Below are 21911 nucleotides of genomic sequence, written 5' to 3' on the forward strand. Positions count from 1 at the left end.
TCTTTCTTTTTTTTGTGATTCTGAAGTGTGAAAATGACTTAGAAGACTATATATTTTTAATAAAAATAAATGCTAGTCATAATTTATCTAGTGTTTTAGTCAGAGAAGTTGACAAAAACACAACACCGAGACCCAGGACTAAATGGCAGACGGCAAATCTGCCCAAATCACACTTATTTTTCTTAAGATTTTTTTTTTTTTTTTAAAGGATATGTATTAATCATGGTGCCTGTCAATTATGATACCTGTCAAATATGATATTTATTAACTATGATATCTGTTGACTATGATGAACTCAAAAAGTCACGCAGTTATATTTTGACTCAAATCTAACTTTTGAAGTGACTTCCTTATATGTCGGGGTTAAACCACAGTTGGTCTTCTACTTCCTTTCTGTCGTATTTATTTACCACTTTGTTATTTAATCGTGTAAAATAAATTTTAAAAAAAAATAGACGTTGAAGTGGCCTTTGCGGGCGAGTTGTAACATTTCCGACGGCGCCGCGAACGCACCAGTGACATTCACGGTAACCGGGGCGGTTCTATGTTTGATCGAGCTGGGCCTGGGCGTGGGCTCCAGTCCCCACGGTCTCCACTCCTCATCCACCACTCCTGCTCTCTCCGTGGAAGCACATTGTTCAACGCGGGCTCGTTACACCCAGGACCAATGAAGGCTTCGGTGCATTTTTTAGTCCCTGAAAATTAAAACAGTTTTGCGGACAGAGAAAAAAAAAAAAAAAAGGGACGCGCGGCGGAAACGAAGAAGAGGACGACCAGGAACAATTTTTTTAGATACATTTTTTTTTTTGTTGTTTGTTTTTCTTCCTCTCCGGTAGACGAAGCGTCGCTCTTGTGGCTAATTAGACCTCTGCTCGGTGTAAGTATGCAGTGTCAGAAATACGTCGGCAGTCACTGGTATTTGTTTCCTGTCAAATGAAAGCTCCGTGTTTATTCTTCGCTTTCCACAATATACGCTACTAATTCACTTAAACGCTTCAACGTTATTTTTTCTTTTTGTAATCCAGCTCATAAACCATTGCTTGCTTTAAATCCTGCAAAAAAAAAAAAAAAAAAAAAAATAGAATAGTAATTTAGTCAGAGCCTCGTTTTAAAAAATATATTTATATTCATATTGAAATAACCTCTAGACTTTGAGTTCGGAACTTACATGATTTCCGTGAATTTCCTCCACACCTCCCTGTGAAATTCGGAGGTGTTTTAAATTTAAAATTTAATAGGAAAGGACGAATTAAAAGGGGAAAATAGGGAGAGTTTACTTTTCATTTCCTGTCTTTTTTTTGTGTGTGTGTGTGTCTGTGTGTGTAATGTAAAGACATGAGCCTTGAGAATGAGGCTGCTGGTGCCAGTAGTGGCCACACTAGACTGTAGACGAGCAGGGAGACGCCCCGTCACATCACACCGAGTAAAAAAACTCAACGTATCACTGCGGAAGTGAGATTCCATTACAAGGCGTTTGCGAAGATGGTTATAGAATCATATCCACTTCCAAAAAAAAACAAAAAAAAAAAAGAAAAGAAAATCTGTGTCTGTGACTCGACTAAGGTGGAGCTGATACATATAATGTGTTATTTGGCTTTTTTGCTCTTTGAGCCATAAGAACAGTTCATCCACCTCCTCCAGCTGACTTCAGCTCAGCCACTGTCATCACTCATCAAACGGTGAAGTGAAACAAAGCTTGAGGTGTGTTTGTTTGTTTGTTGTCGACTTCTTAGCAAATTTATTCGTCTCCTTTGATTATTTGCTCCTCAGTCCCGGAGATAAGAAAGTCCAGGCAGCTGGGAAACAGCTGGATGTGGTCCAGCCAGTGACAGAGGTGTGATGAGGATGTGTTGTCTCTTTTTTTTTTTTTTTTTTCCTCTTGAACAGCTGTAGGGGTTGGATGCGGCCAGTTAAAAGCTGCTCGCCAAAATATGAACGTGGCTCCTTTGAAAATAACAACTTGTCCTTTGGTGTTTTGTTTTTTTTTTTTGTCGAGTAGATGCGTGCGACGCTTAACCACCTCAGACCCTGCGTCCTCGTACGGGGACGTCAGGGTTTATTTTTGTGGCAGATTATTCCTCCTCATTTAAACTTTTATTCTCATAACTAGATTAGTAGTTGGTGTAAAAATACGAGCGATAACTAAAGCGGACAAGGTGCAAAACCTCATCTAATTTTAACTGGTTAGTAACTTTTCTAGTTTAACCTCCTACTCATCCAAGCGTTTCTCTGGAATTAATCTCAATTTCTTTAAGTTTGTTACTGATCTTTGGGGTTAGTATAATGTATAAAATAAAATTAGCATCATCTTTGAACTGAAAGTGGGTTTTTGAAAACAAATTATGTAGAAGCAGAGATTATTTCACTACCAGTGTGAACCAAAAATGGAAAAAAGAAATGTTTATTTTAATGCATAACCACAATTTGTTAAATTTGCATATGTCATATCAACCTAGAATAAATCAACAACTGTATTGACTCTACACTACCAGTACATGGAAGACAAAAGTGTCTCCTAATAATAAGTGCGTTCTCTGAATGAGTTGCAACAAACCTAAAACATATTGTCCACATATGAGGACGCAGGGTCTCAGGAGGTTAATATGTCACACAAATTTTATCCGTTGTAACTTCGCTAATAGGACATTTCAGTATTAGCAATTCTGCTTTTGCACAACAATGATCAGACTGTTTTATATTTTGTTACGTATTGTTGACTTTATTATAATATTGATATAATATTAATATTATTACATGAAATAATCCCGATGTCCACATATGAGGACATCATTTATTCCAACACTTACTTCCTATTCAAAGATGATGCTTATTTTTTTTATTTATTTATAGTTCTTGGGTCCTATTAATCCCAAATACTTAGTGGACGCAGACAGATCTTGCTTCTTGCTTTGGGATCTTCTGTAGCTGCAGCTTTGTTTCTGTAACATCCTTTAGGTGTTTTCTGTGTTTTCACATAGTCGGTGCGTTTCCAGTGGAATCAGAGAATCAGAGTCAGAAAAGACTTTATTGCCAAGTATGTTTGCACAGAGAAGGAATTTGCTTGTTTGTTGCATAAAAAAGGTAGAATAAGATATAATATAATAAACATTTATACACTAAAATATACAAAATAAACAAAAAATTGCATTTTTTTTGCAAAATAAAAGCTGTATTTCTGAAATTTCTTTACACTTGTTTTGTTAATGAGTTGTTTGCGTTGCATTTTTGCATCAATACGTCTGGAAAAACCACCTCATGACAGCGTGAAAAGATGCTCAGCTTTAAATATCTGAGAGGTTTTTCCATATGTAGCCGTTTCCATTACCAGTTTTTTTTATTGTGATATTTAGGTTTTTGCACATTTCTCGGAGGGAATGGAAACGCGGTAATGGCTCCTCTGACTGGCAGGCCTTTGTGTGTAGAGGTCGACTGGCCTTTTTCATCCGTCCTCTGAAAGGATGACCCAGTAGGGAAAAGGTCACTCGGACTCCAGCGCCTTGAAGAGTGGCTTTGGTCGAGTGCAATACAAGGCTACGGGAACATTTAAGTGTTTGCTGTTGAAGAAGCAGGGTTCTCTTAACCCTAATTTCCCTCCTGGACGGTATTTTCTGTCTTTCAGCTCTAGAGGCAGAGCAGTGATTCCTCAGCTCCAGGTCGAAGCTTGTGTTTTTATTTTTTTTTAGGGATGCTGTTTGGGAGGATGATGTCATTGGAGAGCGGTAGGAGGGCGCGGTGGGATGTTGAGGCTTTCGGATGGGTCTTGGAGCCTCAGTATTCGACCGTGATACCTCCCTAGAGAGGGTCTCCTTACCATCATCGCTCCATTAAAAATCTATTATCTCTGCCGTGGGCTTGTGGCTCTGCCAGTATGGATTCTTTAACCAATTAAGCCCTTTTAATGGAGAGCAGAATGCAAAGTTGACTAAGATGTGCCCTTCTTTCCGAGACGATTTCCAGGTTAGGCACGAGTTTGTGTTTGCTCATTTAGACTTTTCCTCTTCGGTTTGTGATGCCCTTGGCTCACAGTAAGAGCTGCCCTATCCCTGCCTCGCCTCAAAATCGCTCTCCTCTGTGCTTTCACCCTCCGTAAGCTGCCATGTAAGATTATCCTCCTGGTCCAGGCGAAGACTCTAGGGTTTCAGAAATGAACTGTTAATTTCCCAGGCTGGAGGCAGCGATGCTATAAATAAACCCTTAATGCAAACGCGCCGTATAGGTGCTCCCTGATCAAACGGGGAGCGGCTAAAGATTTTTGGTGACTTTGCGGTGGAACAGGTCACGGAGCAACGTGCTCGTAGTAGCGTCTGACTCTGGCACCGGGAAAAAATGGATTTGTTTCCACTGATAATACGTGTTTTAGTTTGTCACTAAATACGTACTGGAGCTGGGCGGTATGATCAAAAATATACATCACGGTACTTTTGAGAGAGGAATTAATGCAGTAGATTGACTAAGGATGAACTATTTTACTGTGATGATGAGTAAATATTGTAGAATAAAACCACACTAGTAGTAAAACAGGTTTGCATGTTAGGAATGTGGGAAAAGAAAGAATTAAACATTATCAAGATGAAATGAAAAAACAGGGACTAGGACGGTTTCATTCATTCATTTTGACATATTTATTCACATTTATTCATATTTAAACTGCTATATCTGTGATGTCAATAGCAGCATGACCGGTTACCGTAATAACTGTAGTCTGTGTGCAACATTTCTTTTCTCATTTTCGGGAACAGCTTTAGGCGGGGGACAGGTCATCCAAAACGAGGACTGTCTTCTTGTTCTGCCTCTTAATTTTTCTGACCTTTTCCATCTTCACCACCAGCCTCACTGTGACACAGTCGCAACCATGCGTGTTTAGAAGCGCTACACTGGAAAAAGGTCCGATCTGAAACAGCGTCTCCGTGTGCAACGTTCCCAACGCTGTGCGATCAAATGCACTTTTGTGAGATAGGAACAGTGTGCAAAAAAAAAAAAAAAACAGCATGCACCATTTCTCGTTTTGTTCTTGTTCTGCACACTCACCGTGCGATGGCAAAATCTGGATTTGAGAGAAGAATACGAGCGTGCACAAAACGGAAAAACCTTAAAAACGTCTAATGCGTCCGTCCCCATGTGCGAATGTCACAAAGATTGATTGGCTGACGGCTGTGACCTCGGGAGGCTGCATCCCTCCTCTCTGCATCTACAAAGACCCAAAGACACAAAACAAGTGGCTCTGAGAATACGCCGGCATCTCTATCAATGATTCATTTCTCTATTCATCTCCATATGTATGTGTGGATTATTAATCAGTGGCTGTCGTGGCCTAGTTTGAGAGAGGACGGCTTCGTCTGTCTGCCTTCCCTCCTTCCTCCGGTCTCCCAGTAGCAGGCGCAGGTGTGTTGGATTTTGCGTTTCCTGCCCGTAAGTTTTTAATTCGTTTTTAAAATGACGCACATGTGAGGTCCGGTTATGTAGAAGGTTGTTGTGTTGAAGAGCTTTGTATTGGTGTGATAGCGTAGGGGACAGTCCCTTTTTTTTTGTTTTTGTGTCTTAACCGTTAAAGAAAAATACATTTCAAGCGAAAAACGTTTAAAGCGGCTTAGGGAATTTTTAATAATTAGCTCCTAGGAACTTCAAGTTGGATCCACCAGTTCCTGAGACAAATAACAAGCTGCCTATAAACATGTTTCCATTGCACATTAACCACTAAATGATATTTAGTCAGATGAATAATTCCAGGACAGCTTAGCTCGCTCTGGTACCAAGGAATAAATATGTGTAGCTAACGCCTGCTAAAGTAAAACTACCTTTAATTGTGTTTTATTCACTTGTTGTTGTACCAGATTATCCAACAATAAGGGTTCATGGTTTCCAAAGCAAATCTAGTCTAGTTTAAATGCAGCCAGACCAATACTTTGAAACTAATCCAGAGTTAAAAAGGCATCTGATAATAGAATATATACGTATTTAAACATAAATAGATATTTTTTAATCTAAATGTGATCAAGTGTTGTTCTGAATGAGACATTTTACAGCGTTAGGACAAACTCACATCATTAATTTTGTTTTATATTTGTCTTGCAGTGTCTGTGATAAACTATTTTCTCTAAATAGCTGCTCTGAGATCGAAGTTCCTTTTGGTCTCTGGACTTTTACGGCCTTAAAATAGAAATAATTGTTCTAAATTAAGTTCAGGGCGAATCATTTTACCTCAGCTCCTCCTCCCAGAGTCCCTGGTTCGAGGTAACTTCTGATCTCTCAGGTACTCGCAGCCTTTGATTTCATGACTTCAGCCACTGTGGGATAAATAAAGGATTAGTATTATTATTTAAATGATATAATTACTTTAAATACACTTTACTGCTGCTGTGCTTCTCTTGTTCAGTGTTGACCTGTCATCCCACCAGTAAATCGACATCGATGCCTCTTATAGGCCGCTGTTGTTGTTGTTGTTGATGTTGTTGTTGTTGTTGTTGTGTATCCATCTACATTACTACCATTACTGGACTGGAGTGGAAATAAAGACGTTCATCCAGGTCGCAAAAGTCGTCTGGAACTTGTAGTTTTTGGGCACTTGGGTGGAAACATGGCTCCAGTTTGTGTTTGCTGTTCCAGTGCCCTGTAACTAAAGCGTCCCCACGTTTTTTTGAGCTCCAGTGGCTGACGTCTACCTCTCTGCCTCTCAAAAGTCTCCATTTAAATCCAAGCGCAGCTGCTGTTTATTTGTTTAGAGGAGGCTCGGGAGGAACGGGGGAACTGGCGTGAACCTGCACCGTGTGCCAGGTTGATTTATTTACAGTGAAAGAAGCTAAATGTTTGGCCCCAAGATTCAGGGGTCAGTTTAATACGTTTCCTGTTGTGCTTCAGAATAAAAAGCGCTTTTCTTTCTACCTGTTCCGCTGAGGTTTACGGGAACCTGGGGATGTGCTGCAGGAACATGTGTTTTTGTGTTTGTCACCGAATGAGAGCGGCTGAATGACTCAGTTCTGTCAAACATTAACATCATTCCCGTCTTAGTCTTGGCTAAACTTCCCCTCGGCTCAGTGTTTTTTTATTTTTTTTGTATTTTTACTGAGGTGCATGCTCGTTCTATTAATAAACTGCCCCACCCAGAGACAAAAATAGGAAGATGTGGGTTGTTTTTCACTCTTTACGCGATCAGTTTTTTTTCTGACGCTCCGTGTTGTTGTTGTTGTCGTCATCGTCGGTTCTGTTGAACTGTTTGTAGGTGAAGTCACCTGTTCGGCCGCCGCTCTTTCTACTAGTAGAGATTCACTCCAGCTGTGTGTGCGCTCCTGTGGGAGTTAAAACACAAGAGAGAGGGTGTGTGTGTGTGTGTGTGTGTTATTTCTGCTTCGGCCGTCTGAGGCGTCGGTGTACGAAGAAGAAGTGTTACGCTTCTAAGAGCGCTTTTAATTTTAGGAATGACTTTTTTAGTTCCTTGAAGTGGTGGCGTCCATCGTGACATGTGGACAGACTGATAATACGCTGCAGCAGGTGGTGCAGGTTAATGTCGTCCTGCCCTTTTTTTTTTTAGATTAAGAGTTTCGGCTTTGTTTATGTGTGTTTTTTTTTTTTTTTTTATTTCGAGCCAGTCATCATGAAACCTGTACCTAGAAAACCGGAGGGGATTATTATCGCTTGTCAAACCGAAAGCGAAACAGATCACATCTCTGAGGAACAGGTATTCCCAGTTATTTTCCGCCGAGCGCCGTCGTGAGAAGTGACCTCACAGAGGTGACATCACCCTGACTCCTCGTCCGTGTGATGTCAGGCTGTGACCGCGGGGGCGCTTCCTGCCTCCGGACGGACGACTCTCTTTCCGTCCGATCTTGCAAAATTTTCAAGATGGATTAATCTGAGCCTCTGACTCACCGCCGGGCTGATACTGGGTCATTTTCACGTTGCAGCTCTGCTAACTTGTCATGTTTGCTGAGTCACACTTTGCCACGAAGTGTAATGGAAACACCCATATTACAACTTTCGTTGTTACTCGCTGACTTTCTTACTGCCTGGAATTTTACTGGCTGGCTGTGCCGTTTTTTGTGTCGTGGTGTGGGTGACATCAGGGGATCTGTGTGCATGTATTTGGTTTAGCAGCGCACACACACATGAATATAATTAAACGGTTAAACTATAGTGCGAATGGCATCCTTGTTAGGTGGGTGGACTGGAGACTAAATATAAACGGGAGGGTTATTTATTGTGCAGACGTCTGTGAAGGTGTCGGGGATTTGACCGTTCGAGGGTAGAAGCTGTTTCTCGTTCTGTTTCTTCTGGACGTGATGACTGCGAACCTCTTCCCAGAAAGGCCGAGTGGTGCGCGGCCTAAATAGCCCGAATAACTTCCACTTTCCACATTTGTCATTGCCTGTTGCCACATCTTTCTACCAGCTTTATCCAGCCAGCTTGTTACCGTTAACGCCGCAACTAATTTCTCATTATTCAGTTTTTCTTACGAATTTTAGCCTCCTTTTGTTTCGTGTGCAGTTTTAACTTCTCCACAGCGTCTGGGAAGCGTCATCTTTGAACAGTCTCTATATGTGGACACTGGGATTATCTCATTATTTATATGATAAAGAAGTTTAATACCTTAACATGGGCAATGAAGTACTTGCTAATTAGTAGCTCCCTTAGCTATAGAGGTTATGCATTGATGCCACGCCCCCTGAGGGGCAAAAACATGGTGAAACGTATCAGTAAACACAGAGAGACCTGGAATAAATGTGGATTATCAGATCAAATTAACGACAATTGGTCTCAACAATGATTATTTTACCAACTACTAAATAACAAATGGTCCACAAACAATGACGTGAGGCCAGAAATCAGTTCTCCTGATATTTCAACACCAGGAAAATACTGATACTGATACTAAAGTCTGACCTTTTGGTTCTTTATAGAATCGAATGGCTTCGTACTAGAGGACGTCCTTATTTGGAAAAAAAGTGGATTAGCCTCAGTTTAACTTAGTTTTAGGTCATTTCAGTTATGATAAATGTGAAAACCTGTGTATTATGCTAATAATAATGTATATTTATAAATAGCACTAGGAGTTTAATATAGAACACATGTAGTAGGTAGGGGGCTTCTTCTTAGTCTCTCCATCAGTTTGTGGGATCCTTAGCCTGGATAATGCTTAAGACTCCTGACCTAATGTCCCCATATGAGGACGAATCAGGAGGTTAAAGCGTAGGCTAACCCTGTTCTTAGCTAACAGTTTTTTAGCTTTAGATTTATGGCCGTTAAAGTCCACTAACATCGACCGGTCTTATTAAGTGGGTTGAGAGGGTCCGTAGGGGGCGAACCTGGAGTCATAAAAGCCACTTTTTTTGGTTCTGGTTCTGGTGCAAAACATGAAGAAAGTGCTGAAATAGCGTACGTGTCATTTCATTGTTTCTGATTTGCTGTAAACATTTCTGTAAAGTGAAGCTCTGGCTCCGCCCCCCCCCGTGTGCTCACAGGTGGACGTTAGTGTGATAAAGCCTGAGAGATGAGAGATGAGGATCTTTCCGCCCCTCCCTCCCTCCTTTCCTCCCTCCCTCCCTCCCTCCCTCCCTCCTTCCCTCGTCTCTCGCTGCTAGCTCTCCTAGCTCCCCCTGTCATGCACACCGCTCTCCGCTGTTCTCTCTGAGCGTGGAGAGGATCGGAACATCGAGTACCTTCAGCACATTTTTCACATTCCCCTTTGAGGGTCTCAACCTCAACCACCCCCTCCCCTCCACCCCCCTCCCCCCCCTCCCCTCCCCTCCACTACACACACACACTCAAACCGCTAACGTTTCTCAGCAGCAGGGCAGTAATGGTATTGTCCCGTGTTTTGTCTGCAGCCCTGGTTGTGTGCCGGCCGGGGGCCCGACGCCAGAGGACGGCTCAACACGGCTACTCTGGTGTCTGCTAACCTTTCCCTCTCTCTTTCCGTGTGCAGTGGCGTGTGCAGTGAGCGGCGGCGGCGGCGGTGAGCGTCAGCGGCGGCGGCGGCGGCAAAGATGACGGAGTACAAGCTGGTGGTGGTGGGAGCTGGAGGCGTGGGCAAGAGTGCGCTCACCATCCAGCTCATCCAGAACCACTTTGTGGATGAATATGACCCCACCATCGAGGTATGTGTGGCACACTCCCTCCTGCATGTCCTCACGCACCACGCTTGTCAAAGAGCAACATGTGTGTGTGTTTTTTTTTTTTTGTTTTTTTTTTTTTACATGCAGACGTCCAAAACACAAGGTCACGGCTGCAGAATATTTTCGGTTTACGGAGGCAAGCGGCTCAGCCTAAACCGAGTTACTTTAATTGAATTAATTGAAGGGGCTGAAAATGCTCGAGCTGCTCTTGGGGAAATTTCAATTTTCTGCTTTAATAAGAAGAAACGTTTACTCCGAACTTTTTTGTTTTAAAGTCTGAAAAAAGTAAAACATTGCAAAGAGTTTGAAGGAGGCCAGTTTTCTCTTCTCTTCTCTTCTCTTCTCTCTCTTTTTCTTTTTTTTTCTCTCCCCCTCCGTCTCCACACTTTCACCACGCCTGCCTCTGGCCAGACAATGTCCTTTTTGTGTATTTGCATTCCTGGCCCCTATGCTCTAACAAACAAAGGGACAGAATTCCATGTTTTTGTGACTGCATGTTGGGAGGCTAAACATTGGCTCCGATTGCCCCCCTCTCCTCTGATCTCTTGATTTTCATTTGACTTGAACGCGGAGTTAATAATGGCACATACGAGTAAATGTTTTTATGTGTTCATGCTGCAGCGAGTGACCAAAGCTAAGAATCCTCAACCTCCTCAGACTCTGCGTCCTCATATGGGGACATTAAGTTTTAGGTTTTATTGCAGCTTATTCTGCTTCCTTTAAACCCATTGGTGGTCACTTTAGTCTGCCATCTAGTGGTAGCAAAGGGTCAATACACTAGTTGGTAAAAACATGATTTCATCGGAATCACGGGCGAAGAACAAAACTCCATCAAATTCTACTATTAAAACTTATTTATTTATTCTTATTAACGTTTCTAGTTTGATATGACTCACAAATAGCAACGAGCTACAACGTCGCTAATTAGCAAGTGAACGTTTGAGGACTTTGGGACTTCGTTGTTCGCATTTCGGTCTTTGCTCAGCCATGTTCAGATATTAAAATAAACACTTTTACACATTGGTGACTTTATTGTAGTATAAATAATAAAATAATACCAGTGTCCACATATGAGGACATAGTTTTTTCCCTCCAAATCTACTACTTCCTTTTGAAAGATGAGAATCAATGGGTTTTGTGCTATAATTTATTTCATATTGGTTAAAGATTGTTTGTGGTACTGATACAAACACAAATGCAACTACTAAAAAAACTCAGATATAAATCCAAATGTCCTCATGCTAATTAGCTAAGCTAGCTCTCCTTTACTACTGATAGAATTTGTTTCACGTCATATTAAACTAGAAAAGTTAATGAGCATAAACAAACGAGTGTTGATGAGGTTTTGTATCTTGTGCACTTTTGTTACGTGACCGACTGCAAAATGAATCCGCTCCAACTAGAATCTAATTCTGAGGATTAAAGTTGAAATGAAGCAGAATAAGAAGCTGCTGCAAACCTAAAACTTAACGTCCCCATACGAGGACACAGGGTCTCGGGAGGTTAAATGATGAATATTTACAATCCCACCTGAAACATCTGGTCAGTGTCTCACAATGTTTTTTTTTATGCAGGATTCCTACAGGAAGCAGGTGGTGATTGACGGGGAGACCTGCCTACTGGACATCCTGGACACTGCAGGTCAAGAAGAGTACAGCGCCATGAGGGACCAGTACATGAGGACAGGGGAGGGCTTCCTTTGTGTCTTCGCCATCAACAACACCAAGTCCTTCGAGGACATTCACCAGTACAGGTGAGGAAATAAAAAAAGAAGAAGAAGAAGTAGAAGGGTGTGAACATGTGTGTTTTCTACCCCCTCAGTTAGGGTGCAAAAGCAAAAGCCTCCTCCCTTCCTTAGCTTCCTTAGCTTCTTTAGCTTGTTTAGCTTCTTTAGGTTGTGTGTGTGTGTGTGTGTGTGCAGTGTGCGCTGCAGGGACTCCCGTGGGGTCTGGAGGGAGAGTAGCGGTGTGTGTGTGTGCGCGTCTGTGCCAGCTCTCCAGCTCCAGCTCTCTCTCTGCAGTAGTTGGGTGATGTCATGCTGTAGCGTTTAACACGGCTAAAGAAAGCTTAGCCCCCGACTGGAGGCTTACAGCGCGATGCCAATGAAATCGATCCTGACTCAATTAGAGGAGCAGGGAGAGGAGGACGAACGGCTCCCAAGGACGGGGGAAGGAGAAAGGGAGAGTTTCAGCATTTAGCCTGTCCCGTCCCATTATTCAATCACGTCCCCAGCCTTTATACGTGTTAAAGACCCTACATGTGCGCACTGTGCCACCCCTGTGCAGCGTTGCCAAGTGTAAATTCACAGATTCATTTGGCTTTCGTCCACTGCAGCAGAGCCTTTTAACTTTAAACGGCCGTTTAAGCTTTGCTCAACGGCGTGAATGGCGTGCACAGATCCTCTGGCTCCGCGGAGTTATTTAAAGATCAGGTGTCTGATAGTCAATGGAATTGTTGTTGAGAAACTTCTCCAGCGCGACGTGACGTTTCCAGATTGATGAGATTAAACGTGCTCTCGGTGTCGTCTTGGCATCGAGCTCAGTGGTCGAAACTCAGAGCAGGTGAGGTCATAGACGAGTGTTGTGGAGTCATCCTGCTGCACTGAGCCTGGCTGAGGAGAAGGAGGAGAAGGAGAAGAAGAAGAAGGAGGAGGAGGAGGAGGAGGAGGGCTTGGCTGATAGAGCCATCTGACCCACTCGTCTCACTCAGTTCCCCCCGGCTGCATGGCGTTTGGCACTTGCTGCTGCTGTAGTGATGAGGTAATGCTGTTTGCCGCCTGCCTGTTGTCCATCCCTCCCCCTCCTCCTCCCTCCCTTCCTCCCTTCCTCCCTCCCTCCCTTCCTCCTTACCTCCCTCCTTCGGCAGTGCAGCACAGCCCAGCACCAGCAGGCCCCGGCGCTTCCTCTGGGTCCTAGAGTTCCCCGGGTGGATTGTTCTCCAGTGGCGGAGACGCTGTTGTTTATGAAGCTGGGAGGATCCCAGGCCCACGTAGAGACATTTTCAGCACGGCCCAAAAACAAGAAAGGGTTCAATAATAAAAAATAAAAAGATTGAGATATTTTGCTATAGAGGATACGCACTGACGTCACTACCGCCCGAGGCAAAAACATGGTGAAATGTATCAGTAAATACAACGAGAAAAATGTGGATTATCAGATCAAATTAAAGATTCAACTACTTCTACTTCCTGCTGAAAGGTGATGCTTAGGTTTTATACGTCTTAGGTCCCAAATAGAAATTAAGAAATTAAAAGTGCACAGCAAACTGAATCTCAGGTCTCAGGAGGTTAACGTGTCTTCTATGAAACTAGCTTAAAAAAAAAGCTGTGAAACTGCACGTTTAATTGTTCCTTTCACTTCACTTGGTCCATGTTGTGCCTCTAATTTACTCCCGAAGTCATGTTTCTCCTGCAGAAGTCTGTCACAGCCAAATATGGTCATATTCTTTGTATCGTGAAAGTAGAAAAGTCGATCTGAAGCTAAGCTCACGTCGGTTGGTGTCGATTTGTGACAACATGATTGGTTCAAATGCGTCACGTGACCAGACCAGATATTCAGCCTCTAGTCTGTGTTTATTCTGAGAAGGACTTTTAAAAACGTTGTGAAGTCTGATATAAGAAGAACATTACAGCTCAAATTACCAAGAGACAGATGACGGAGAGGAGAGAGGAAGTCAGACTCATCTGAGTTCATCCGCCCGTAAACTGTCTTTGGTTAAAGGAGTCAGTCATGATTCACACTAGAATTAATTTATTCTAGATATTTAATCTGATATTTTGATATTATACATGTTGATATGACATAACACGTGGTGTGTTTTGAATGGTTTGAGTAGATTTGGTTTTGGTTTCCAGTAAAAATATACAAGATTTTACAATGCAAACCTTTAAATTTGCTTTTTTGCTGCTCTGAGCAAGAAAATCTCCACTTCAGTAGCTCTTACACGAAGCAAACTTTCCAGATTTATTCCTAACTACATTCTGCAGGTATTTACAGAGGAGATTATCATCGTATATCATTCAGAGCTGATTTATAGAACATTTCACTCCTAAAAACATGGCAGAATTTTTGGATATTTGGATGTTTTGTGATTTGTGGAGCGATAAAAAGAGATATTCAAAGTTCCCTCTGTAAATACCTGGAAATCTAATATATTACCATAATGAAACAAGAATTTTGAACCTCACTTTATCCGTTATTGACATTTCTGTGCTGGAAATGTATGCAAATTAGCACATATTTGAGTAGATAATGCTTTATTTGCATATTTAAATATAGATTCACAGAAAACATGTATGTATTTATATAAATAATCAACTCGAGACATTTCATGGTGACATCTATTAGTTAAAAATTTTCCCCTATTCACCTGTAGTGTCTCACCTTAAATGCAATTTTCCTCTTTTTACATTTCAGGGAACAGATCAAACGCGTGAAGGACTCGGATGATGTTCCCATGGTGCTTGTGGGAAACAAATGCGACCTCCCGGCGCGCACAGTCGACACGAGGCAAGCTCAAGAACTAGCGCGCTCGTACGGCATCCCTTACATCGAGACCTCTGCCAAAACACGACAGGTAGGTGCTGAACACACCTACGCACTCTGCTTGCATTTCAATGGAAGATGTACCTTTTTTAATTTTTACCTAATCCTGATTTTTTTTCCTTCCTCCCTTTTTTGAAGCCACGAAGCTCACATTCTATGTAAATTTTTTAAGTCCTGCTGTGAGGTGCGGAGAATTGGCCTGTGCTGTGATGTGATGTGTTGTGTTGTGTAGTGCTGGGGGAACATTTAATTATGTCGCAGGCGGTGACTCACAGCCAGGTTACCTTGGTTTGAGAACTCAAACGGCCTCATAGTCGCTGTGTTTCTCCCACTTTTCTGTGACTCACTGCCGCTCATTACGTAGTAGGTACATACAGACACATTTCACAGGTGAACCTCGCATGCGCGAAATGTCCCTTCTCCCGTTAGTGCCGTACGAAATGGTCACGTTTCCATGGTGACGTTGCCAAGTGATGAGTTGGTTGAGTGTTTGCTGCCAGTTACAAGAGGTGCACTCGGCGCACTACTACTACTCCGCTTTACTGCTGACCACGGTTTGTCGTTGACATTTAAATTTTTCCGTAACAGTTTTTTTTTTTTTCCGTGTGTGTGTTCACAGGGAGTGGAGGACGCCTTCTATACGTTGGTGAGGGAGATTCGACAGCATAAGCTGAGGAAGCTAAACCCGCCGGACGAGAGCGGCCAGGACTGTATGAGCTGTCGCTGCGTGGTGTCGTGATCCAGGTGAGTTATGATGGAATATATTCATATTCATACAAGAGTTAGGGCTGCACAATTTTAATCAGGACCACGATTGAATGCACCTAATAGTCGACGATTTACATTTATTGATAGATATTTACATATATAATCAAGCAGTTTCTCAACCAGTAGTCAGCCGACCACCAGGGGGCGAAGCTGCAGTTAAGGCGTCATTAACCTCCTGAGCTTTTCTTTGCTGTGCATTTTTTAACTCCTCCAAGGTTTTTGGGATCAGTAGGACTTAAGACGTATAAAAACTAAGCCTCATCTTTCAACAGGAAGTAGTAGTTTTCGGGGGAAAAAACAATGTCCTCATATGTGGACACTGGGATTATTTCAGTATTTATTTTATAATAAAACTGTTTATTTTAATACCTGAAGCAAAGACAGAACAATGAAGTCCCAGCATCCTCAAATGAGTACTTTCTAATTAGCGACGTTGTATTTCGTTGTTACTGATAAAAGTTGTTAAACTTGCGAGTTATATCAAACTAGAAACGATAATAAGCATAAATAGATAAGTTTTAACCATAGAATTTGTTATTCCGCTATCATGTTTTTACCGACTAGTGTATTGACCCTTTGCTACCACTAGATGGCAGACTAAATCGTCCACTAACGAGGACAATGGGTGTAAAAGAAGCAGAATAAGCTGCAATAAAACCTAAAATTTTATGTCCCCATATGAGGACACAGGGTCTCAGGAGGTTAAGCGCACCTTGTAGCATTAGCCTCAAGTTACTCAGTTACTCCGCGTCCATTTTCTGGTCTTGTTTTTTGGATTTAGGGCGAGTGGCGTGAAACAAGAACAGGTTATATGCAAAGAAAAAGAAAAAGTTTTAAGTTATTGCATAAAATTTACACAAAATATACATTTTCTTTTATTATTATTAAGCATTTATACTACTTTAAAGTTTCATTTTGCACTGGAAACTGAATACAGACTTTTTCCCAAACATGATGAATAATCTCGATTAATAATCGTGATTAGCATTTTGGCCATAATCTTGCAGCCCAGAACCAGACTGCTTGTTGTAATTGAACAACAATTCAGCCCTCAATTGAACTGAGGGCTGAACATCTCCTTCAGACTCGCTAACATTAATGCTAACATGCTAATAGGTGCAACGTCGTCCCCTACGTCTACCTTTTGAGCCTGTGCAGCATCATCTTTCTTAAAAACCAAAATAATTCCAGACAATTGAATTGATTCAAGGACTCGTTCAGCCCTTATTGAAACGCTTTCAATTTAAAACATAATAAAACTGCCCTAACGTCTGTGCCACCTCCTGTCATTTCCTTCCCCAGATCAGCCATTACACGTTGAGCAGAGATGCTACAGTGGCGACGTGGCAGCATGGACATGAAGACGGAAAGATGAAACAACTCAATGATGAATATAAACTTTTTTTTGCAAAAAAAAAAAGAGGACGATTGAAGCAAAAAGCTCTCAAGCCGGGGGGGGCCCGACTGAACCATAGACTTGAATGGAAAAGGAGGATTTTTGGGGACTGTTGCCAGAGCGGCTAGCCTGAACTAGCCTGAACTAGCCTCCTTTTTTTTCCATTGGTCCACATCGGCCTGTGAGCGGCACCACTAATCTTGACTCTTCGTCAGCTCCGGCGTGTTCACTGGGGACGGCTCCACAGTTTTTCCTGCTAACTTATTGTTTTAAGTCTCAACACTGGTCGCAAAAGAAGAGATGGGGTGGGGAGGATGGGGGCGTCCCTCACCTCCTCACCTCCTCAGCTCCTCTCACCTTGAAAGCCTGATACCACTCCCCCCTCCCTCCCTCCCTCCCTCCTAACCTCCCACCTGCCTCTCCGCCCGGAAGGACTGAGCGACTTAAACGGAGAGGACTGGTTCGGTCTCCGACGTAGCCCCACCTCCCTGTCCACTCCACCTGCCTTTGGTTTCCTTTGAGCCGCCGCTTCTGTTCTGGGGGGGGGGTGGAGGAAGTCGAGGCTGACACGGGAATGGCTGTAATTTTTTTTTTTTTTTAGTTTATTAACTAGCCTAGCTGTAAAATAATGTTTGATAATGTGCGATTGGAGGTGAACAGAGGTGGCACCTGGTTTGATGTTTTTATTGACCCGTCTGAGTTTGGGAGCAAAAGTTCTTTGCAATCGATTGTCTGTGGAACAATAATAATAATAATAATAATAATAATAGTAACGGCTAGCGTACGTAGGTTTCAGGTGCAATAGAATCATTTACTTTCCAAATTACGCAAAGTATTGGGAATAAAGCATCTCTCGTGGCTACCTACTTTTCCTTTTTTTTTGTTTTTTTGTTTCTGTAGAGGTACAGTGCATGAACTTGTCGTCTTGGCGGTCGCCCCAAATAATTTTCTTGCCTTTTTTTATTCCAGTAACTGTCCGGTGCACAGATAGTTTTATCGCGATAGCAGCTGGTTTAAAGCTCGACTGTGGCTCCTTGGTGGTTTTATAGGACTCAGGAATCTGGGAACGTCTCCATTAAACAAGTCCTGGAAACCGGGGAAGAGTCTCCACACACACCATAACGTCCTCAAACTGCTTCTCTGCCTCTTTTTGCTCTTCGGAGGATCAGCAGCGAGTCAGGTGCTAGTCACGGCAGAACCAACATTACTGTGTGGACTATTGTGTGTTTGTTGTGTGTGTGTGTGTGTGTGTGTGTGTGTGCGACAGGTGACGGACGGTGGGTCGCGAGCATCGTTTTTTTTTTTTTTTGTTTGTTTTGTTTTGTTTCTCAGTCCGGACGGGTTGACGCTCTCCATAGCTGTGTTACTTGCTGCCTAAATAATAAAAAAAGAGACCGATGTGTGTTTACGTTGCCTTATCTGTTAGCTAGTTCGTACCTCATGTGTGCAGCGGGATCCACTCGGGACCTGATCTGTTGGACGTACTGTTTGTTTCTGTTTGTGTGTGTGCAACAGCAAAAAAAAAAAAAAAAAAAAAAAAAAAGTGTGTTGACTCTTGACAAGTCCCTAAATAATACACTACACTGATTTATTATTTTTATTTTTTTTTTATTTTATTTGGGCTTTTTGTGTAAAAACAATCGTAAGTCGAGTCCCAGTATAAACCAAGTTGTCTTAATTGAATAATCCCGTGACATTTCGTTGGAAAAATGCAATTTATTACAGGTTATACTAGTTGATTGAATTGGTCCGAGACACTACAGGGAGGTTTTGGCAGCGTGATTCAAATCTAAACCTTAGACGACTAATTGGAAGGTTTTTATTTCTGATCTTTTTTTTGTTTTGGCGGTCAAGTTGTTCATCAGTTAACTGTTTCTGCTCTGGGGGAGGGAGGATATGAACTGTGAATGTGTGTTTTATTGATATTTTAAAGAAGCTTTTGAAATTTATATTATTGTTGAATTGATGCAGGGGAGGATCCTTGGTCCCACTTCTGGCTGCGTTGTTTCCAGTTTTAATTTCTCGCCCACTATACTCAAACAATTTAATGGATAAAAGAAGAAGAAGATGTAATTGCAGCCTCCTGATGGTGTGCTTGTCCCCCCCCCCCCCCCCCCCCCCCCCACCAAACCCCGACTCGCCGCTGCCCCATCTTTAAACACGGTCGTAAAAAAACATCCCGCAGATCTATGCATTTTAAATCCCCCGTCGCATTAGAATCGCAGCATCATGTTGTCGCAATATTCAGCCAGCAAACCGCCAGTATACATGTCAGAAAACCCGGCGAGCATGACAGAGACTGTACGGACCATTCTGGGAGGGGGTGGGAGGGTGGGTGGGATGGGGGGGGGTTACGCAGGGATGCGGTGGGCTCAAGGGCTTCTTTCTCCCCTTGCAAACTGTGGAATGATAATGTCTATTTAAGATGTATTTACTCTTTGAAAATGTGGCAAATGTATTGCAGGACAGGAATAAAGATGTCAAGATGAAACCGTCTCGGTTCTCGTTCCTTCTTTAAATGTGAGATTTGCTCCCACCTACAGGCAGTTTAGTGTTTCACCGTTTAGATCATGACATGAGGAGACCAGATTTACAACACAGTGATTAACGAGTAGAAACTCTGTTTAATTACAGGAAAGTTCTTTGTAAACGCTTTGTAATTTCCCTGCTTTTATATCTGCATGTTAATGAACAATGTCATGGGGTTTACACTGTGTACAGCTCTCATAACCTCCTGAGACCCTGCGTCCTCATATGGGGACGTTAAGTTTTAGGTTTGTGGCAGATTATTCTGCTTCATTTAAACTTTTATCCTCATAACTAGATACGACTTGGTCTAAAAACATGATAGTGGTCACGTAACAAAACTTGAAACTTGTTTATTTATCATTATTATCTTTTCTAGTTTAATATGATACAAATTCTATCAATATATATATATATATCATAAATTAGCAAGTACTTGATTGGCAATGTTGTTTATTATTTGCAATTCTGCGTTTGCACAGCAATGTTCAAACATGAGATTTTTATCACATATTGGTGACTTTATTATAATATTTAAATTGATAATATTATATAAAATAATCCCCGTGTCTACATGTAATTTCTTTCAAAAACTATTTCCTGTTCAAAGACTTGGTTTTTATAGTTTTTTTTTTTAGTCCCAAATAAAGATGAATTAAAATTGCACAACAAACAACAACGTTAGAGCAAAGAGTTGCTCCTAGCTGCTGCATTACATAAGAAAATCCTTGGAATCAAGATGTTTTCTAAGAACAAAGTTCAGAATAGATCGTGGTGAAGATAAAAGGTATTTCTAAATAATCTTATCTCCAAGGTGAGATCTGTTAGGAGCAGGGAGGAGGACTTTTAAGAAGCTTAGGGGAGTTTCTGAAGCAGAGGAGAAAACGGTGGAAAGAAGAAGAGATATTCTCCAAACACTGGATGAATTCAACGCTACAGATTAGATGGAGCAAGGATCCAGACACAGGAACCGATGAAAGCTGAGCCATTTTACCTGGTTAATACCAAATGGATGAAGAGAAGTTATAAGAAAAAATAAAAAGAGGTTTCAAACTACGGTTCCCTTCTGGATGAAGTGTGAGCATTTAATATGTTCATAATGAGAAAGTAAAAGTAATGTTCTGACTGATGTTTGCCTCTGTTTAAAGGTGATTTCTGACTATTTAAAGAATTATATTTAGTAGAAAATGGATCAGAAATCAACCCAGTGACTCCACACACCACACTCAGGAACTAGAAAACAGGACACGAACTCAGCAGCACGTCACACGGGTTTAACATTTCTATCACATCGTAATTATCAGTTATTTTGTTTCCTACTCACCTTAATGAATTACTTATTATTTATTGTTTTTCCTCTTCTTTTCCCCCATTTCAGTTGTGTTTCTATCACTGGCTTTTTTGTTGTTCTGATCCAGACTTGTTGTTGTCTTCTGTTCTGGTTTATATAATGTGTTCACTCACACTTGACTCCTCTGTTTGTCCTGTTAAATGTAAATAATAATAATAAAAAGAAATGGGTCAAGTCAGAGCTCGCGTGAGTGGGTAGAGACGGACTCTTGAGATAAGATTTGAGGTTAATGGGACAAGTTTGTTGGTGTCAACGGTCACTTCCCTGGAACCGAAGAGGAAAGTTATGAAGAAATACTTTAAGGTGTAAGAATATTTTTAATTTGCAATATGACAAATTAAAGGTTATTATAATAATAAGTGTGGTATCATAAGTGCTTATTACTAGATGTTAAAGAAACACAGCAAATTGATTAGAGTTGGATTCTTGGTGTTAAACTAGACATAAACTAGTAGAGTTAATTATTCTCCATTATAATTATAGTTAATCCATTGTAATTAACTCTCAGTCGATGAACAGTTGTTGACAAAAAGGTGTAAAAGGGAAGTGTCACTAAATCAAACCTCTAGGTGTAAATGTTTAAATATTAACCCCGAACTTCTTACTCTAAACTCTGATCCTGTATTAAACGAAGTCATTTTACAGCGATGAGCCACGGAAACTTTATTCGTCGCGCTGTTTATTAACCACCTGAACACCTGTTTAATGAGCTAGCGGTTAGCATGGTTAGCAAAGTTAGCATGGTTAGCATGCATGGCTAACCTCACTGTAACATAGAAAGTGAGTAACGGCAGTAAACGGAACGTTTGGCCTTGATGTTTTGTCTGAGTGAGACGAGTCATGCACTTTGTAACCACAGACATAAAACGTGATAAGATGATGCTAATGGTTCGGAGTTGCTAGCTAGCGTGCTAAAGTGGTGCTAACGCTACACTGTGTCTTTTACTGTTGCATGTTCTAATATTTGTGCTGCAAGTTTGAAAATAAATGTTTTTGAACTGCCAAACATGAAAACTGTTTTATTTAGGTAAAGTTTATTTTCCAAGTATTTTTTTTAGGGTTATATAAGAATTATATTGACACCTTTTAAGTGTCATGGTGGTAAAACTTGTGTAGTTAAGAAATAGTCCTCTGAGAGAGTTAATTGCTAACACTACATAAAAGTGTTTAAAAAACTAACACTGGTTGGAGTTAGGCAGTGTGTTAAATTTAACTACAAG

The 21911-nt window shown here is 41.5% G+C and overlaps 1 protein-coding gene across 1 annotated transcript; it reads left to right on the top strand.

Moving 5' to 3' along the window:
• The first annotated feature begins 570 nt into the window (after nucleotides 1-570).
• Nucleotides 571-19305, top strand: LOC125015016 (GTPase HRas). The gene is made up of 6 exons (XM_047596639.1): nucleotides 571-877; nucleotides 9917-10088; nucleotides 11681-11859; nucleotides 14522-14681; nucleotides 15270-15394; nucleotides 16721-19305. The coding sequence occupies exons 2-5, from the start codon at nucleotides 9978-9980 to the stop codon at nucleotides 15387-15389; spliced, it is 570 nt and encodes a 189-aa protein (XP_047452595.1). The 5' UTR covers nucleotides 571-877; nucleotides 9917-9977; the 3' UTR covers nucleotides 15390-15394; nucleotides 16721-19305.
• The last annotated feature ends 2606 nt before the right edge of the window (nucleotides 19306-21911 follow it).

This window comes from Mugil cephalus, chromosome 10, assembly GCF_022458985.1.
Source record: "Mugil cephalus isolate CIBA_MC_2020 chromosome 10, CIBA_Mcephalus_1.1, whole genome shotgun sequence".
Classification (NCBI taxonomy): domain Eukaryota; kingdom Metazoa; phylum Chordata; class Actinopteri; order Mugiliformes; family Mugilidae; genus Mugil; species Mugil cephalus.

Bases quoted from the DNA above. Each gene is read 5' to 3' on its own strand.
- LOC125015016 (XM_047596639.1), top strand. From the start codon at position 9,978: ATGACGGAGTACAAGCTGGTGGTGGTGGGAGCTGGAGGCGTGGGCAAG. The intron at 10,089-11,680 runs GTATGTGTGGCA...TTTTTTATGCAG, and splicing joins AATATGACCCCACCATCGAG to GATTCCTACAGGAAGCAGGT. The intron at 11,860-14,521 runs GTGAGGAAATAA...TTTACATTTCAG, and splicing joins GAGGACATTCACCAGTACAG to GGAACAGATCAAACGCGTGA.